The 20,157-nt window shown below is 43.1% G+C and overlaps 1 protein-coding gene and 1 long non-coding RNA gene across 2 annotated transcripts in view; one reads left to right on the top strand and one right to left on the bottom strand.

The window, feature by feature from the left end:
- LOC125100730 (uncharacterized) overlaps positions 1–20,157 on the top strand; it is a 73,332-nt gene that overhangs the window by 40,866 nt on the left and 12,309 nt on the right. The gene's annotated exons all lie outside the window — the stretch shown is intronic.
- On the bottom strand, positions 444–2,781 carry HSPB3 (heat shock protein family B (small) member 3). Its single transcript, XM_047731128.1, has one exon. It carries the CDS (start codon positions 2,488–2,490, stop codon positions 2,038–2,040), a length of 453 nt encoding a protein of 150 aa, XP_047587084.1. The 5' UTR covers positions 2,491–2,781; the 3' UTR covers positions 444–2,037.

The raw sequence follows: 20,157 nt of genomic DNA, 5'->3' as shown, positions 1-20,157 counted from the left end.
TTTTTTAAATTTGTTGTAGGGTTTTGTATATTTTCCAAATCAAAGAATGGTTATGTAATACTTTTAAATATACCTTAAGAAAAAATAATGCTAATTGGATGAGATGGTTATTTTAGTGTTCATTTTTAAAGGAAAAGTTTCTATTGGTTGCTCCTCATGGTAAGAATTTTACTTCTTGGGGCACCTGGTTGGCTTAGTCAGTTGAGCCTCTGCAGTTGAGCATCTGCCTTCTGCTCTGGTCATGATCTCAGGGTCGTGGGATCAGCCCCATGTCAGGCTCCCAGCTTAGTGGGGAGTCTGCTTATCCCTCTGCCTCCCCACCCACTTCATGCGTGCTGCACTCTCTCTCTCTCGTTCTCTCTCTCTCAAATAAATAAATAAAATCTTTAAAAATTTTTAATTTTACTTCCTGAATTTTCCCAGAAGTAGGATCTTCTCTAGAGTAGGGTTAAGGCCAAATGAGAGGGATGTTTTTATTGATTGGTTTACTCTCAAACCACTACTTTGTTTCCCTACCATCCTGCCAATCATTGAGAAAGAATAATCTAAAGTGGGAAAAATAGTATCCCAGCTCTAATCGTATTAGATGGAGTCCCATTAATTATGATCATCTTTGTATTGTAGCAAAGCTGGTCTGTGATATTCACTTTGTCAAACAAAATTTCTTATGATGCACAAACCTCAGTGAATAACCATTAATATTCAGCTTCAAAATCTTTCCAATTTAATTATATTGTAAACACATCTCTCCAATTATGTTTGCTTTCAAAACATTTTTTAGAACTGTTTGGTGTCTTTTTGTCTTCCTTCGTGTCTCTTACGTTGTCACTCGAACAACAAAGCGCTGTGGAGGAGGACGGGGTGTCATCAGTGGCCTGCGTCCATCCTGGCTCTTTGCACACCCAGCCCCTTCTATTCCCAGCACTGTGCATAGGCTCGCTGGCCGCACACATGGGGTGCAGGGTAAAAGTGGCCACTTCCTCCCGAGAAATATTTAGCATGTACAGAATGAGATAGCAAATCTTTGGAATGTCACAGACCAGCTGTTGATGGCAATATTCCTAAAGCAAATCCTTAACCTCCATCAGTGTCTCAGCACTTCTCAGTCCCTGTGCAAGCTCTGGCCTGGGAAACTCTACTACCTGCCAGGCTATTTAAAGCTAAGGATTATGCAGAGACAGCAGATGCAGTGTATTTTGCTGTCTTCTAAAATCTAAAATTCTAAGCAGCATCAAAGAATGTAGAGTAAAACTCTTTGAATTCAGTAATTACACTTTCTAAAGTGGTTTCCTAAACTTGATACAAACTTATAAGAATATGAGTCAACACATAAGTTTGTAACATTGCATAAATATCCACAGAACATATGCTGTTGTTAAAAATACATCAATCCGGCACTCAGTTCGACTTTTTAAAAATGAGGTACATATTTAGAACTTTTTTTTTTAAATAAAATTTACATCTGAAAATTCCAGTATTACATTTAAGGCAGTAACAGCTGTAATGAATCATAAATACATTTCAGGCCCAATTCCTAAGTGCTGTATTTCAACTTTCAGACTCTATATTTACAGATTCCACTTCAATTAAAATTCCTTGAAAAGCTTGTCAAAAAAAAGAAAAAGAAAAGCTTGTCAAGTGAAGGGAATCACAACTTTTTTTTAGCAATATAGAAAGTTTTCATAAAATGGATAAGAAATCATATGGCTCTTTTGCCATCAAGTATTACAAATGCAGTTTCTGGGACATTTCTTGGAGTAATGAAGAAATAAGTCTGAATCTTCACTAGAATCCACATTGTCTCCTAACTGTCAATGTTTCAGGTGTTAGATTAGCATCCCTTTGAGCTATAGAAACATTTAACAATTTTCCTCTCTGAGTAAGAATAACAAACACAACCTCAACATACCAGGAACTACGTTTCTATTTTCAATCTTATAAAAATCATTTCAAATGTGGTTAATACAAACATCCCCTTGGTACCGTTGGCTGAACTATAATGTTCCTCCTGCCGTATGAACAGGAATTGATAAGATGTCACTGAGTCCCAGCTGGCTCCTTTACTTCCACCACCAGAATTCCATCATGACAGAGGACGGCTGACAAATCTTTGGTTTCGATGCCATCTGGCAGTTTATACTGTCGGGTGAAACTTCTTGAGATAAAACCATGCTCATCCATTCTGGTTCCGTGCTGAGCCTTGATCAGCAGCCAGCCTTCGAAGGTCTGAATGATGATATCTTCAGGGAGGAATTGGACCACGTCCAGCAGGATCTGGAAGCGGGATTTGCCTTCTTGGGCCGGCATCTTGGCCTCTGAGTCCACCGGAGGAAGCTGGGCCTCCCTGGCTTTTCTCAGGTCCACAGTAGTTGGCCCCGGCAGTGCATACAAAGCGTGGTCCAGCCTGCAGTCTTCCAAGCCTCGAGCTTCAAACTCCTCCTGGTAGCGCACTGGCGTCTCAATGAGGTGCCTCAGGATGATTTTTGCCATGGCTGGAGGCAAAACCGGTGTCGAACAGCTTCCCTTCAGTCTGCGTTGGGTCAGAGGCGAGCCCTTCCGGTTGCCTACTGACTAGATTACCAGTTGTAACCCTGCGCAGACGCGACTCCTTCATTAGGCCTGAATCATACCACCACACACCCACTCTTGTCTTTTCACACACGCTGACAATGAACAGCTATTTATAGAGCATGGTTCGAAGTTGCATTTAGCGCGCAGCCCGCTCAAGCTGCCCAGGCAAGGATAGTCCTTACATTCTCAGTTATCCTTGGCAAGTGTGTCTGCTTTGCTTGCCTCAAGAGAAAAAGAGACTCGGAATCAGAAACAGCATTTAAAAAAAAAAAAAAAAAAAATCTCTGAGTGTGTGTCTGTCCTTGAACTACAGTGATCTAAGGGACTGTGGCTTCTTAGAACAGTCCAAAGATGTGCACTCATCTTATAATATGAGCTAAGACTGCATTCGTCCTTGTCCCCAAGTGCAAAGCTAGGGAGGGATGAATGTAGCTATAATTGACTAGGAGTTAAGACACACACACAGATACTCAAATCTCAGACATGTGACCAACTCTTACCCCTCTGGTCTATGCATTTTCTTTTCTTTTCATCTTTTCATCATTTGTCCTTAAGGGACATCTGAGCCGAGTCTTCTGGGCTTATTACATCTGATTTATCAAAAATGAGATCACATGACTAAGTTAGATAATGATGTCAAACCTCAGATGGGAGTGGACGGGGGCATAGAGTGGGGAACTTAGCAATGGAAATAAAGCCACAGGGGAGAGTAAAATGTTAAAGCATTGAACTATTTGATAGTAAAGCCCAGAAAACTAAGGATTGATCTAGTTGTAGCTCTGCTATTAAAAGGCAAAAGTAAATGACACGCAGTTTCTTAATTATCACACCCTTTATATTCAACTTACATTAAAAAAAACAAATGAAGCAACTCTATCCATTGCTGGAGAAGGATTTCCAAAACATGCTTAATAAAAGGAAAAATCCAGAACAGCAGATAATATGCTACTATTTATACTTTTTTAGTAAGTAGGTATTTGCTTATATAAATAGAACCTCTCTGGAAGATATGTGGCTGAACACCACGGAACACTGGCTGCCTCCTGTGATGATATCAGTGGTTGGGAGGCAGGGGCTGGAGGGACACTGACTTTTCACCATAAAACACATTTGTGCTTTTTATTCCTATAGTGTGTGTAAGGTACAAATGCACAAGAAGTTTTAAAATGTAAAGAACTTCCACTCCATGGAGATTTGTATTTTCTAGAATGGGTGGAGTCAGGAATACCTTTCCTTAAAAATCATATATCCATTTTCTTAGAATGATAGAAAAATGTCTAAAACAGTAAGTTTCAGAAAACAGAAGGGAACGACCTCCCTTGGGTCATTTTTATTACTCCAAAAACCTCTACAGACATTTTGGTATGTGCTTAAAGAACATGCTTTCATAATGCTGTTTACACTCAGCTTTTTTGACCTGCACTTTACAAGTTGGTGGCCCTAGAGAGGAACATGTACTCTTTTTTTTTTTTTCTTAAAGACTTTTTTATTTATTTGGGGGAGAGAGAGAGAGAAAGAAAACGAACAAGGAGGGGGAGGGGCAGAGGGAGGAGACTTCTGCTGAACAGGGAGCCTGTGGTCCTCCCTCCCAGGACCCCTGGATCATGACCTGAGCTGAAGACAGACAGACATTCAACCAACTGAGCCACTCAGGCACCGGAACATGTACTCTTTTAGATATTTTAATGTCCTCTGACTCATAAAATATTGAGAGCTGTTTTCATCAGTGCTATTCTGAGGGGTAAGTCAAGAATAGAGCACACTGCCTGTGGCAGGAAATAGATAAGATATTAAGGATTTGGCTTTAAAATACTTGAAACAGCCAAGGCAAAACTGAGAAGGTACAGAGGTTTTTCATATAACCCCTACCCCCATATATGCATAGCATCCCCCATTGCCAGTACCCCGCCCCCACCAGAGTGTTACATTTGTTGCAACTAATGACTCTGCGTTGACATGATGACCCACAGTGTCCGTTAGGGTTTGGTGGTGTGCATTGTGTGGATTTGGAAAAATGTATAAGGGCGTGTACTCACTATTATAGTATCATACAGAGTAGCTTCACCACCATAATAATCTTCTGTGCTCTACCTGTTCATCCCTCCCTCCTCTGACCATGCTCTAAAAATTGCTGTAAGAAATAAAACCTAGGGCGCATGGGTGGCTCAATGGAATAAGCCTCTGCTTGATCTCAGGGTCCTGGGTTCAAGTCCCACATCAGGCTCTGCTCATCAGGGAGCCTGCTTCCTCCTCTCTCTCTCTCTCTCTCTCTCTCTCTCTCTTTCTTTGCCTCTCTCGCTGCCTACTTGTCAAATAAATAAAATCTTTTAAAAAATTTTTTTTAATTAAAAAAAAAGAAATAAAGCCTATTTAAAGAACTTAAACTGAAAACCTAAAAACTAAAACTGCTCTAAAAAATAAGCTTAGGGGCGCCTGGGTGGCTCAGTGGGTTAAGCCACTGCCTTCGGCTCAGGTCATGATCCCAGGTCCTGGGTTCAAGCCCCACATCGGGCTTTCTGCTCAGCAGGGAGTCTGCTTCCTCCTCTCTCTCTGCCTGCCTCTCTGCCTACTTGTGATTTCTCTCTGTCAAATAAATAAATAAAATCTTTAAAAAAAATAAAATAAAAAATAAAAATAAATAAATAAAAAATAAGCTTAAAAAAAAACTGCAAAGATATTGTTCGGTTGGGCAGAGAAAAATGTATCTAGTAATCTTACAGTTTATCGCCTCCAGGAACCTTGAAAATAGGCAAGGAGGACCAGGTGTGAGAGGTGTTTCCACCTGGGATTGTGTGTATGACTCGCTGCGGTTAGAAATGAGCATCCGCATTTCTGATGCAACGCCCAAGACCTCTCTCAGCGTTTTCCCAAAACTGCCCTTTGATCCTGCCACCCCTGAACTGCCCTCCTCCACCTCATCAGCTACCTCGACCCTTTCTCCCTTTGGAGAATCCACCAGGCTTCCAAACTGGTCTTTCTGCCCCACTTCTTGCTCTACTGTCCTTCCTCCCTGGGTTGTTTTTGTTTTTCTTTTCCCTATAAACCCAGTATAATACTACAAATGCATTTTCTCTCCCTTGTGATTTTCCTAATAACATTTCCTTTTCTTTTCTCTCTAGTTTACCTTATTATAAGAATACAATATAATACATATAACATGCAAAATGTGTGTTCATCAACTGTTCATGTTATGGATAAGGCTTCCAGTCAATAGAGGGCTATTAGTAGTTAAGTTTTAGGGGAGTCAAAAGTTATACTCGGATTTTTGACCGTGTAGGGTGTTAGTACCCCTAACCTCCCACTGTTCAAAGGTCAACAGTACTCATTCCCTGCTGACCTCTTCCCCATCTCTTCTCTTGATCCTATGATCCAGCCACACTATCTGTCCTTGAAGACAAGCTTATTTCTTCCTTGTTCCCGTTGTACTAGAGACCATCTTGTTTTGAAAGTTCCACTCTCAGAATGTCTCAAGGTTGCCCTTTTTGTACCATTCAGGCCTCAGATCAAATGTCATCTCTTCAGGCAGGCCTTTCCTGACCATCCAGCAAAGTCGCCCACCTGCACTCCATTACAGTACTCTGTTTTCTCTTCATCACCATGACCAGTATGGAAAGCCATCTTACTCATGACTTTACATTCCAGTTGGGCAAGGCAGACAATGGCAGTCTGGGGTCAGAAACTTAGGGTTTGCTGATGTGTCCCTGCACCCAAGACCGCACCTGGAAAGTGATAGGAAAAAAGACGTCACACTGCTATAGATTTTGTACTTCTTATTTCACTTGGTCCTTGATGCCATTTGGCCATCCTTCCATGTACATCGATCAGCTTCTGCAGTTTCTCCAAAGGGGATGCTATAGATGTCTTCCACTCCTCCGGCCTGATCTTCCTCTCCCAATGAACTGACTTCCCTGAGGCCTTGTACATTCACACCCATACATCGCAGAGGAAGAGAAGCTTCCTCTACCCTTTTCTCCCTGGCCTGTGATTCCCTTGTCCCCTCCCTCCTCCTCTGGACTTTCATCCAGCCACTTACCCCTTGCTGGGTATTCTCCAGTCTCTCAGTATCCACACTCCAACAGCCTAAGGTCAAGTATGACCCATCTTCTTAGAACAAGACTTCCTAGATCTTCTGTCACCTTCAAGCTCGTGATTCTCATCCCCTCCCAGCCCCACTCCTTGGATTTGTAGCCTGGATTCAGTGGTCACTCTCCACCCTGCTGCAGAATAACTTTTGCCCTACTGCCAACTCCACCTTGGTTAGGTCGAAGTCAGCCTCATTGTTAAGTCTATACTTCATCTTCCTGCACCTTCAGCGTTTGACATAAGCTTCTCATCAGGGAAGAACATAAACTGTTTTATTCCTAGCTCCCTTGAGAGGGCTAGCAGAGTTTTATTTTATTCCATGAATTCTCAGTGGGAACGATCACCCACAAGGGGACAAAAATTGGTCCTTATAGAGAAAAAAAATGCATGTAATTTAAGATTATGTAAAATCTTAACTGTTAGATAATGGTTTGTGGCCCTCCAAAGGGCCACAGTACACAAACAGACATGTCTTGTATCTGTGGTATTAAAATTTCACAGGGGACAGGGAGGAGCATTAGGTGAAAAAGGTCGCAAAAGACTTCTTGGGGTGAGCGGCACGGTGCAATAATAAAACAGGTTGGAAAGGGACACCTGGGTGGCTCAGTTGGTTAAGCCGCTGCCTTCGGCTCAGGTCTGATCCCAGGGTCCTGGGATCGAGTCCCGCCTCGGGCTCCTTGCTCAGCAGGGAGCCTGCTTCTCTCTCTGCCTCTGCCTGACACTCTGCCTGCTTGTGTGCTCTCTCTCTCTGACAAATTTAAAAAAAAAAAAAGTATTTAGGGGCGCCTGGGTGGCTCAGTGGGTTAAGCCGCTGCCTTCAGCTCGGGTCATGATCTCAGGGTCCTGGGATCGAGTCCCACATCGGGCTCTCTGCTCAGCAAGAAGCCTGCTTCCCTCTCTCTCTCTCTCTGCCTTCCTCTCCGTCTACTTGTGATCTCTCTCTGTCAAATAAATAAATAAAATCTTTAAAAAAAAAAAGTATTTAAAACAGGTGGGAAAGACTGCTCTAGTTGGCCTCATGACTTGCTCTCCTGGACCCTCATGGACAGGAGCTTATTTGGGGATTTCAGTAACAATTAGGCTTGGAGTCTCAGAAGCTTCCCTAGGAGGAGTGATCTCTCAGGGATGAGATGGACCACAGAGTCGGGCAGATGAAGCTTTGGGCAGGGACAGTAAGGAGGTGGGGGATTGGGGTGTTCGCTGTCCTGGAATGGCATGTCGCAGGGTCTGGAGCCAAAACTGTGCAATTGCAGGACGCAGAGGACTTGGTGTGGCTGCTGTGTGGATTACAGAGTACGAAGTGGGGACATGAGGCTGAGAGGTGAGCAGGAGCCGGATTGTGGAGAGCCTCATGTGTCATTTCTATTGGGACAACAGAACCTTGTCAAAGCTGTCTAAATTTTTACTGGTTGCTCCAGGAGTGAACCAGAATCCTATTTTAAAGTTAACACTATTTTTTTTATCTCTTCAAAATCAAGATTTTTGCTGAAGATTTTTGTTCTATGTTTCCAAATTAAAGTGTAGGTTCTATTCTGGAATATTGGAGTTACCTTCATGAAGACCCAAATCAGTGCCTTTTTTACTTTTTATTTTTCTGACTAGACCCACAAAAAGAAATTTGGTTAGCCTCCCCACCTAGTGAGAAAACCTATGCACATTCTAGGCACGAAACACTTAGCTTTACTACATGTGATCCACTCTGATGGTCTCTAGTCAATTCCACTGAGCTTAACAGTGAGCCTTGAAACTCACTAAGTTTATTTCACAACCCCCAAATCGGTCACAACCCACAGTCTGGAAAACAGTTAACGTTTTATGTTATTAAGCAAGGTCGTGTACCATCTTTGTGGGGTGAATTACTTTTCTGCAGAGAGATTGTGATGGTCCAAACTGGTTTACCTTCTGTGCCGGTGTAAGACATGGAGTAATGCAGGGAAGTGAGGAATACAACAAGACCAAACAGCATGGCTTCGGTCAAACGTGATGAGGTTAAGGTAGACAAGAATGGAGCATAGATTTAGCAGCAAGGGTGTCTTTGATTTAACTAAGGGGAGAATCAGAGGCAGGGCAGGGGCAGAAGTTAAACTGCAGCTGGTTGGGGCGTGAATATCACATACAGACTACAGTTTCAAGGAGCCAGGTGGGTGGGGATGGAAAGAATTCCCTAGAGCCTGACATAAGGTCTGAAAGGTTTGTTTGGTTTTAATTAGATGCTTTTAAGAAAATTGACTGTTAGTCTGATGGAAAGGAGAGAACTGGTTAGCAAGTGTTTCTGAGGGGGGCGTGGCTGATAGAGCTGAGAACTGGATGGCCCGTATCCTGTTTTAAACATTTTTTTTTTTTCCCAATCAAGAAATGGGCAGAGGGCATGAACAGACATTTCTGCAAAGAAGACATCCAGATGGCCAACAGACACATGAAAACGTGCTCCACATCACTTGCCATCAGGGAAATACAAATCGAAACCACAATGAGATACCACCTCACACCAGTCAGAATGGCTAAAATTAACAAGTCAGGAAACAACAGATGCTGGCGAGGATGCGGAGAAAGGGGAACCCTCCTACACTGTTGGTGGGAATGCAAGCTGGTGCAACCACTCTGGAAAACAGCATGGAGGTTCCTCCAAAAGTTGAAAATAGAGCTACCCTATGACCCAGCAATCGCACTACTGGGTATTTACCCTAAAGATACAAACGTAGTGATCCAAAGGGGCACGTGCACCCGAATGTTTATAGCAGCAATGTCCACAATAGCCAAACTATGGAAAGAACCTAGGTGTCCATCAACAGATGAATGGATAGAGAAGATGTGACATATATATATATATATATATATATATATATGAATACTATGCAGCTATCAAAAGAAATGAAATCTGGCGATTTGCAATAATGTGGATGGAACTAGAGGGTATCATGCTGAGCGAAATAAGTCAATCAGAGAAAGACAATTATTGTATGATCTCCCTGATATAAGGAATTTGAGAGGCAACATGGGGGGTTTGGAGGGTAGGGAAGAAAAAATGAAACAAGATGGGATTGGGAAGGAGACAAACCATAAGAGACTTTTATTTTTTTAAAACATTTTATTTATTTATTTGACAGAGAGAGAGATCACAAGTAGGCAGAGGCAGGCAGAGAGAGAGGAGGAAGCAGGCTCCCTGCCAAGCAGAGAGCCTGATGTGGGGCTTGATCCCAGGACTCTGGGATCATGACCTGAGCCGAAGGCAGAGGCTTTAACCCACTGAGCCACCCAGGAGCCCCCATAAGAGACTTTTAATCTCACAAAACAAACTGAGGGTTGTGGGGGCGGGGGGGCAGGGAGAGGGTAGCTGGGTTATGGATGTTGGGGAGAGTATGTGATATGGTGAGTGCTGTGAAGTGTGTAAGCCTGACGATTCACAGACCTGTACCCCTGGGGCTAATAATACATTATATTAATTAAAAAATTAAAAATTTTTAAAATAAATAAATAAAACATTTTTAAATTTTATTTATTTATTTGAGAGAGAGAATGAGTGAGAGAGCACAGAAGCAGAGTCCCCATTGAGTAGGTCACCTGATGTGGGGCTTGGTCCCAGGACCCTGGGATCATGACTCAACCAAATGAGCCACCCAGGCATCCCTAAACATTTCTTTTAAAGAATTTTCCTTTTGTCATCCTGAAGACATGAATAACGTTTTGTTCCACATTACAGCCTAGAGTCAACTAGGCTTTGGGGGAATTAAGAAAGGGACTGTACACATGCTTTGGGTAAACGAGAGTCAAGGTCCTTTGCTACCCAGAGAGGCGTTCATGAAATGACAACAGACTGTAGCAGCATCTGGAAGGAGGTACAGTGACAGCCAAGTTGTAACATGCACCCTTGCCCACAGGGACCCCAAGATATTTAAAGGGAGATTTGATTAAACCTTACTGCAATCCATAGGCTGGAGTCAGCTCTGCAATGTTAGCCTTATGACTATTAAGAATTATACCAGATAGGAGCTGTAATAAGGACAAATGCATTTGAACAGGGTTTGAGAGGCTGGAGAACAAGTCTTCCTAAGACACTGACTGGATCACAGGGTCCTTCCTCTGATCAAGTACCCGGGTGGTTTTAGGCTCTCTCATATGAAAACTATTGCCATTACATAATCTGATCTGGACAATTCTCTCTAAACCTACATTTATATAATTTCCTCCATCAAATATTCCAAACTCTTCGGTCTGGGGTTCAAGGCCTCCACCAATAGGACAAAAAAAAAAAAAAAAAAGAGAGAGAGAGAGAGAGAGAATGTTGCTCTGCATGGTCCCGATCTTCCAACTAACTGCTCTGCTGTCCTCCAAACACTCCTTCTGCTTTGCCTCCGGCCCCCACCCCGCCCCATGCTATTTCTTTCAACTTAGACGCCATAATAATATAATAATGGAATGCTGAATAATGGCCCTCTAAAATATGTCCATGTCCTATTCCCTGGAATCTGTAAATGTTCCCTTACTTGGTAAAGATGTTATAGATGTGATTAAGTTAAGAGTGTTGATATGAGGAGATTACCCCAGGGCCCAAATGCCACCACAGGTGCCTTTATGAGAGAGGCAGAGAGAGATTTCACACACACACACACACACACACACACACACACACACAAACACACGTGTGCGTGCATGCGCACACGTGCACACGCGCACATGCAGAAAGAGCACAGAGAAGATGGAGCAGAGAGACATTGCAGATGCTGGTCTTGGAGGTTAGAGTGATGGGGTCACAAGTCAAGGAATCCCAGCAGCCACTAGACACTGAAAGAGGTAAGGAATGGATTCTCCCCTGGAGCCTCCGGAGGGAGGCAGCTCTGCCATTGGACTACTGGCCTCCAGGACTGGGGGAAGATAAACACCTATTGGTAAACTAGGCAGTTTGTGGTAATTTGCTACAGCAGTCAGAGGAAACTATACAGATGCCCTCAACTTCATCTTACTGCTGATGCTCTGATGGCCTTCCTTTAAGGGTCAATACTCCTTCTCCCTATAAAGTGCCCATATATATTCAGCTGAAAATGATTGTCCTGTACTTGCTGGGGATGAGGTTTACCTGGAACCTTTGTTCTAAACTCCTGGGTGTAATTTTACACCTTATTAAGCTAGGTACTATGCTAGGAATCATGGGACATAGAGCAGGTGTTCAAGAACTAGTGAAGGAGAAAAGCTTTGAAAGATTCTGCTCATTCAGTTGTGCTCTTGACCCTTCAGGTCCCCAAGCCTGAAGAGACCACTTATGTCTTCCGATGAGGGTGTTGCCATCCTAGAATCAGGTTCATATGGCTCTGTTCAGGAATGGACATGTTAGGGGCAGGACTTCAGATCCAGAACGAACTCCCACTATGTTTACTCTGCCTTCCCCTTCTTGCTGGGTTCACCAAGGCACCCACTCTCAGGTTCATCCCTGCTCCTGCTCCTGAATCCACTGTAATGAAGGCAGATGACACATCAACAACTTCACCCCACTGTTACAGTGAAGCCAACTTCCCTAGACCCTGTGGCATAGCCACACAAGTGGGTATCTGTCTGCCCTCTTGAATCTTCAGCCAGATTCCAAATCATAGCCCTTCCTACTCTTAGAGCTAGCCCAATTTGTAAAGCTGAACATTGGGCAAGATTTTTTCCTCTTGTTGCTATCTTCCTGACATCTTCCACAGTCCTTCTTAAGGCCTGGATCCTGTCCTGAATCTTAACCCATGGCTGGGGCCAAGATACTCCTCTAGAGCCCATCTGTTCTTTCTGTGGGTCCAGATCCTACTATGTCCTCCACCTGCTAGCCAGGATCCTGCCAGACTGTCTGCCTTCTGAGTTAGAACAACACTTGGGATCATGACCTGACATGGAATGATGGTCTGTAACCACCGCTCAGGCAACTACGCCCTTGGACTTAGTGGAATCTTCAGTGTAGCCAGTGAGAGCAAACAGATAGGCTACCCACCCCACCTCATGCTTCTTTTCCTGACATTGATTTTTTGAGCACCAGTGGACCTTGATCTTGAAACAAGTATCTGTACTTGGACCCATCTCATCTCTTACAGATCTACTATTCATGGTGATTAAGAATATGGAACAAGGGTGTATCCTTTGGCATGTTACTTCTCCTGAGTATATTGCAATTTCTTCATCTTTACTATGAGTATAATAACAAAACATTCATTCCAGAGATGTTGGGAAGATTGGATTTTATTCTGGACATAAAGCATTTTCCCTATAAGGCATTGTGCTAAGTGATCAATAAATAGAAGCGTTTTTAGCTGCCTCTATAGATCCATAAGCCTGGACACTTGGAAAGTTATTTGTTGTCTATCAAAAACTTCAATCTTTTTTCTCTGCTAATCTTTAGAATCCTCATGAAATAACATACAAATCCAGTTTTCTAGAGCGATACAGCTTACTGAAATCCAGGTGGTATTTAAATAAAATATAAACTCTTGGATACAGAAGAATGCTTTTGAGTGTCACTGAGTGTTTGGTGCAAGATTTTACCTCCAAAATAGGACATATACTTTCAAAATGGCCCATATTAACATCCCCATTTAAAAAGATGGTTTCTAAGATATCAGAAGTTCCTTTCAGTTGCAAGGCAAAAAAAAAGGGGGGGTAGGCATAACATATTAAGTTTCATATCAAGTTTCAGACTTGAAATCAGCAGAGATCTTCTCAGGATCTGTACTGAGCTGTAAAACTAAATCCAGATGTGATGTGACTTGGTGGTCTGAAAGTGAAGCCAGGAGGGGTTTCATATTTTTATGTGATAACTGCCCTCTGGTGGGAGTGACTAGAATTACACTGAGAAGAGATTAGTATCTGAAATTCTAAATGAGCAATTCTTATTCCTCTTGTCTTTTGACTTGATATTCCAAATAAAAGTCCTCATACACTAAGCCCATTTCACAATTTGGCCCAAACTGTGCAGCTTTTAGGTCATTCTTATTGGGAGGGCAGTGCAGGATGAAGATTGGGAAATTTTTGAAGAATAAATGTTTAACCCTTGCTTTCCAGTTAAAAACTACCAAGTGCTGGGGTGCCTGGGTGGCTCAATTGGTTAAGCATCTGCCTTCCGCTCAGGTCATGATCTCAGGGTCCTGGGATCAAGCCCCGCATCGGGCTCTCTCTGCCCAGCAAGGAGCCTGCTTCCTCCTCTCTCTCTGCCTGCCTCTCTGCCTACTTGTGATCTCTCTCTCTGTCAAATAAATAAATAAATAAAGTCTTTTTAAAAAATTATTTTAAAAATAAATAAAATATATTTAAAAAAAAAGAAAGAAAACTACCAAGTGTAAACTATGCTGGTTCTACATAAATATACCTAAAGAGGCATCATAGTAATGTGAGTAAAGGAAGGAACAGTTTTTAGGGACATAAAGACCTGTATTGAATCCTCACTCTGCTCTTTATTTTCTGCTTGTTCCAAAGCAAGTCACAACATTTCTTTTTTCTTTCTTTTTTTTAATTGTTTTATGTTAGTCACCATACAATACATCATTAGTTTATGATGTATTGTTCCAAGATTCATTGTGTACATATAACACCCCGTGCTCCATGCACTATGTGCCCTCCTTAATACCCATCACCAACCTCACCCATATTCCCACCCCCGACCCCTCTAAAATCCTCAATTTGTTCCTCAGAGTCCACAGTCTTCTATGGTTCGTCTCTCCCTCTGATTTCCCCCCTTCACTTTGCCTTTCCTTCTCCTAATGTACTCCATGTTATTCCTCATGTTCCACAAGTAAGTGAAACCATATGATAATTGATCTTCTCTGCTAAGTCATGACAATTTCTAAGGCTTAATTTTTTCTTAGCCAGGAAAATGGGAAAAGGTTAAGGTTATTTTGAGGATTAGAAAAGATATCATTTAGAATAGAACCCAGCACATAAGAAGTGTTCACTAAATGTTAGATGTTATTATTGGTAACACACAGGAGGAATGAAGCTCTTTGAGGGGAAAGCTAACCCACTTCACTCAGTAGCAGCTATTTTTTTGCAAAGAATAGCATGTAGCATTTTTTTAAACATTAATCAAGGTCTTGGCAAATATAAGATGTTACTGGGTAACTCTACAAGTCACTAATTCTGTACAGACAAGGTTCAGACCAAGCCAGACCCCAGGAGGAATGTACTAAAGCTTCCCTATCATACCAGGACTGTCTTTATCAACTATGATCAGATGATTTTTTCCCTTTTTTCCACAATTTGCTTTTAAGGCCTTTGGTGGTATTAACATTACTTTTTAGTTGCTGAGCTACTAAGCTTGAGAAACTCGAGGCTGCTTTTTTAACCTGAGGGTAATTCCCAAGAAATATTTACTGTAGCTTGCTCACAAATGGTTCTTTGGGGGTTTGTGAGTGATTTCTTCCATAACATAATTTAACTGAAAAGCCAGATAAGGATGTCAAGTTAAGTAAAATGCAGGATTGGAGATAGGAGGGTGGAAAGTAGCATGAAGGACCAGCAGTCAGGGGCAGAGATAGAAACCAGGATCCTAACTGGCTTTGTAACCCCAGGCAGATCATTATAACCTCCATGCACCTCATTTTCAGCTGGGGGGGAAAAAAAAGGGACTGGACTGAATTTATAAGATCTCTTTTAAGTTTAAGAAAAAGGGGGGTGGAGAATAAAGGAAAAAGAAAGAAAGAAAAGACTTAGGTATTATGCTGATTATATACAGTCTGCCAGAGTGCTTTCCAAAACGTGATAATTTTCCTCCTTGTGCACACCCATTTCTCAACCCCAGCAACTCCTTTCCTGTACCATCTAGGGTTGCCTTATCTCCAGCACTGAAGGCTGGCAAAGGGGCAGGCGCCTCCAAAGCACATATCGTGTCTGAGGCCCCTGCCATCGGATAGGAGGAGTCAATAAATAGGTGTCTGTCCTCATAATATTGTGAAAGAGATTCCCATGTTTCTACACTATTCCCCTATACTCTTGGAAGACCTGCCTTGCATGTCCCCTTCTCTGGATGCCTAATCCAATGGCACCCATGGCTGCGCAACTACCATGTGGTCTTACCCCCAGTCCAGGTGACCGGACCCAGGGTGGACCATTGACCAGAGCTGAGCCAACTGTGTTCTCTTGGGGATATGGAATTGAGATTCTGAGACATTAGGACCTTCTTGACCCTTGGACTGAAGTGTGCACAGAGTTGAAGTGGCCATTTCCTTCATGAGAGGGCCAAGGCAGAGAAGGTCCATCTGTATGTCTGCCTCACTCTTTTTTCTCAGTAGGAAATAGCAGAAATGAAAAGGTACATAGCCTCAGAGAATAGTTGCTTTGGAGTTAGGAATTCTATAGAAACCAAAAAATTGCTAAGAACCAATTTCCCAGGCTACTTTGTACACTTGTGCTCTGTGAAACATTTGTATCATTTGGATAAAATTGTCTTTAGTTCTAGAGCTAGTATGAGTAGGTTTCTGTTAGCCTTTAAAAAGCAAATACTTACTGGCAAAAGAGCTTTGAGGAATTTATTCTGGGCCTCAAGACCCCAATGAGTCCATGACTTGAAGGACTAACTCTAATAGAGAGTACTTCAGACAAAATATAAGCTATTAGAGATGTATTTGGGGGCAGAAGGATCTTCTTGGGGTCCCTGAAATTTGTAAGCAACTTCCTGGGCCATCTTCCTGGCCTTCGTGGGAATTCTAGAGGAACATTCTTGGCTAAGCCGTCTATGTCGTTTGCAAAGCAGAGAGCATAACCAAGATCTTAGATCTCGTAGATGGAAAAAATAATTCAAACTCAAGGTGATATGCTTTAGCTTATTGATCACAGAAAGAACTAGAGAGACCACTAAGAAACTGGGTATGTGGGTTGTGTCCACATGTGCGGAACCCCTGCTTAGTCCTTTAATGGTAATAACCACGGGGGATTAATAAAAATTTGTATTAGAAATTTGCCACCTAGGGGCGCCTGGGTGGCTCAGTGGGTTAAGCCACTGCCTTCGGCTCAGGTCATGATCTCAGAGTCCTGGGATCGAGCCCCGCATCGGGCTCTCTGCTCAGCAGGGAGCCTGCTTCCTCCTCTCTCTCTGCCTGCCTCTCTGCCTGCTTGTGATCTATCTGTCAAATTAAAAAAAAAAAAAAAAAATCCTTAAAAAAAAAAAAAAAGAAATTTGCCACCTACAAGAACTTGTCAGTAATAATCAAAGGGCAGGACAAAGCCCAGTGGTTTGTATTAGCATGCGAGAGATACATTCAGACAGGAGTCCTCACGGTGGGCTATGCTGATGGTGCTTTTTTCTTAAGTCCCAAAGCAAAATGCACCATCTCATTGCAAATTCATGGGCTTCGTAGAGAAGGATACAAAATCAACAGACCTCTCTCCTTAAGAGCAGTGTCATGTCAGCACTCTAGCGCAGAGTAAACTCTCAAGTGTTCATTTCTTCTACAAAACATTAACTACCACGCCACCCTGAAGCATTGCAACAAATCTAGCCATCTCTTAAGCACCTTCTTGTGATAACATCTTGGTCTTGCAGCATGTGCTTTTATGAACTGCATTACATTCATTTCTCACAGCACTGTACAATACTTCTCCAACTCCTGAAAGATGTAGACTTTGATATTCTACTGCCTTCAAGACTGTACCCCCAAAACCTGTCTTTACACATCCATCACCTGAATCTCCTCCTTCCTACCCTTCCTGCAAACACACACATCCCACTTGACCTTTACCCACTGTACTATTTCCCCAGATTTCAAAACACTGTTCCTAATTCAGGTCACTGCGTTAGGTGTGTCAGCCAGGTTCCCGGCAGGAAATAGGTCATCTGCAAGCTGAGTAATTTTAGGAGAGTTCGAAAAATGGACTACTACAGAGGTGGGCAGAACTGGGGAGAAGCACAGAGATAATGAGATGCCCCTAGGACTGGCAAGAGCAGGAAGTTATTATAAGCATTAGGTCTGGAGAAGCCAAGGAGAGGAGGTAGCTGCTGGAACCGAGAGTGAGAGCTTTTGACAGGTCCAGCGGACAGGAGGGAGGCCCTTACTACAGACACATGGGCAGACTACTGTGACCTGAGAGGGGAGGAGCTGGGAAAAGAAATACCTAACCTCACCCCCCAAACCCACCACATTGCCTCGCATTGACCATGCCTCTCAGGAAGCCAGAGGCGAGGGGCCCATTGATGTAATCCCTGTGGTCAGTGTCCCTGAGCGCAGAGCAGGGGAGGGTGGCTCTGGAGGGCAATGAAGAAGAGCCAGCAGGTGTTCATGGTGATGAGGTTTTGCCGTCTACCACAATGCCCAGCAGTAAGAAGTCAACACCACCCTCAAGTTGGGACCCATGTGTTCCCAGGAAGCTGACCCTGACATGGCATCAGCATACAGGAGGTAGGTTCAGGGTCAACACCTGTGGTTCAAGACCTCTGAGCATCAGCACTCATGGGAGAGAAGGGCCCGAAATCTGTCTTATTGTTCCTTTGTCACAGTGGCCCAAGGTCTCAAGCAGAGAAGCTTTAGCTCTGATTCCCAGTGGAGGAGTATATTTGCCTTGGCCCTTTCTTATCAGTTTATGAAGGTGCACATTCTCCATACTTGCCTGCACAAGTGGACTAGAGTATGAATAGCATGTATGATATCAACCCCTGGAAGGCAAAAAATGATTCTTTTGGGGTGGGAGAGGGCGAAAAAGTCTTAGATATTACTATGTCTGTGGCCCTTCAAAGGGCCATATCACACAAACAGATGTACAGTGTATCTGACATAGTAAAACTCCATGAAGTGGGGAATGCAAAGAACAGAATTAGGGGAAAATATAGCATAAAAGGCCCACACCACCCCCTGGAAAGTTCCAGTATAATTGCAAAGCCCTCTGCAGTGACCCCGCAGACATAAGCAACATTTCCAACCCCAGCCTCCAGCATCATCTGCAGGACTTCTAGGGACCTAAGTAATAAAGCTTTCCTCTGTTTTACTCTCTTGAATAAGATCATATATGACCAAGCCAGAACCCACAACTCTGTGGCCAATGTGAAGGGGCTAAAACTGGCCAAACCTATCACATGATTCCATTAATTCATGAACTCTTGCTCTGTGACACAGACATCGGATACTTTCCATGACCCAAACTTGAAATAAGCCATTACTCAAAGAGCCCATCTTTTTTTTTTAAGATTTTATTTATTTATTTGACAGACAGAGATCACAAGTAGGCAGAGAGGCTGGCAGAGAGAGAGGAAAGGAAGCAGGCTCCCGGCTGAGCAGAGAGCCTGATGTGGGACGTGATCCCAGGACGCTGGGATCATGACCTGAGCCGAAGGCAGAGGCTTTAACCCCCTGAGCCACCTAGGCGCCCATCTTTAATGGAGTAACAGTATTAAGAGATCTGGGTCTGGGGCTAAGGGTGCTCATCATTTCCAGGCCATTTCTATAGTCTAGTGCTAGAATATACATAAACTAGTTTTAGAACATTTTCATCATCCTAAAAGAAAACCTTGTACCCATCAACAATCACTCCCCATTCCCCCACTATTACTCTAGATACATTTTTATTTCAGTTTTGCACTGTTTAGATTTGTTGAATGTGGCATGCAAGAACACAGCCTAGTTTTAGGAGGCGTTTCTTCCTGGGCAAATTTTGGAGTGCCATAAAAGAGATCACAACACTCTCATTCCTACCCAAGGTCATTTCCACTCTCTGCTCTACCTTACCTTCCAGAAGAAAGTTCTCTTTTGGAATAAGAGACAAGCAGGAGGTAAACCTAGCCCACCACCCCTGGGTTCCCCACCACACTGGTGGGCCCTCAGGAGCCATTTAACACATGAAACCATGAAACCAGGCCATAGCTGATAGAACCAGAATTGGACATCCAACCCAGCTAGGCCAGAGCCCTTCCTTGATAATTTGGAGAATCTGATGGGAGTAGATTTTCACAGAGAAGAGATAAGATAGAAGGGAAGGGGATTTTTGTCAGTTTTCTAGCACTCACACTGGATCCATTTGTGGTGGACAGAATTCTAAAGTGGTTCCTAAAATTGCTATCCCTGGTGTCTATCTGTATAACCCCTTCCTCCTTAAGAAGGACTCATGAATATGAAATGTCTCTCCTGTGATTTTGTTGTTGTTGTTGTTATATAGCAATAGGCATTGTACAGATGTAATTAAGGCCCTTAATCAGTTTATTTTGAGTTAAAATGGACATTATTTCTGGTGGGCCTGGCTTAATTGGGTGAAAAAGCCTTAAAAACAGGAGGGAAATGCTCCTGCTGGCTCACAGAAGACAGCAAACATCACACTGTGAACTTCCCATAGAGAGAGGTTGCCTCTAGGAGCTGAGACCTCAGTCCCACAGCTATAAAGAACCGAATTCTGCCAATAAACAACTGCGTGGGGATGGAAGAAGGCCCTGAGCTTTGAGTGACAGCCCCAGCTGACTTATTGATTGTAGCCCATGAGCCCCAGCTCATCTGAAACCAGATTCTTGACCCACAGAAACTGTGAGAGTATTAACTTGTGTTGTTTAGGCCATCAAGGTTGTGGCAGTTC

The sequence above is a fragment of the Lutra lutra genome, chromosome 5 (genome assembly GCF_902655055.1).
Source record: "Lutra lutra chromosome 5, mLutLut1.2, whole genome shotgun sequence".
Taxonomy (NCBI): domain Eukaryota; kingdom Metazoa; phylum Chordata; class Mammalia; order Carnivora; family Mustelidae; genus Lutra; species Lutra lutra.
Note: the sequence above shows the minus strand (reverse complement) of the source record. Positions and strands in the feature narration are given on the sequence as shown.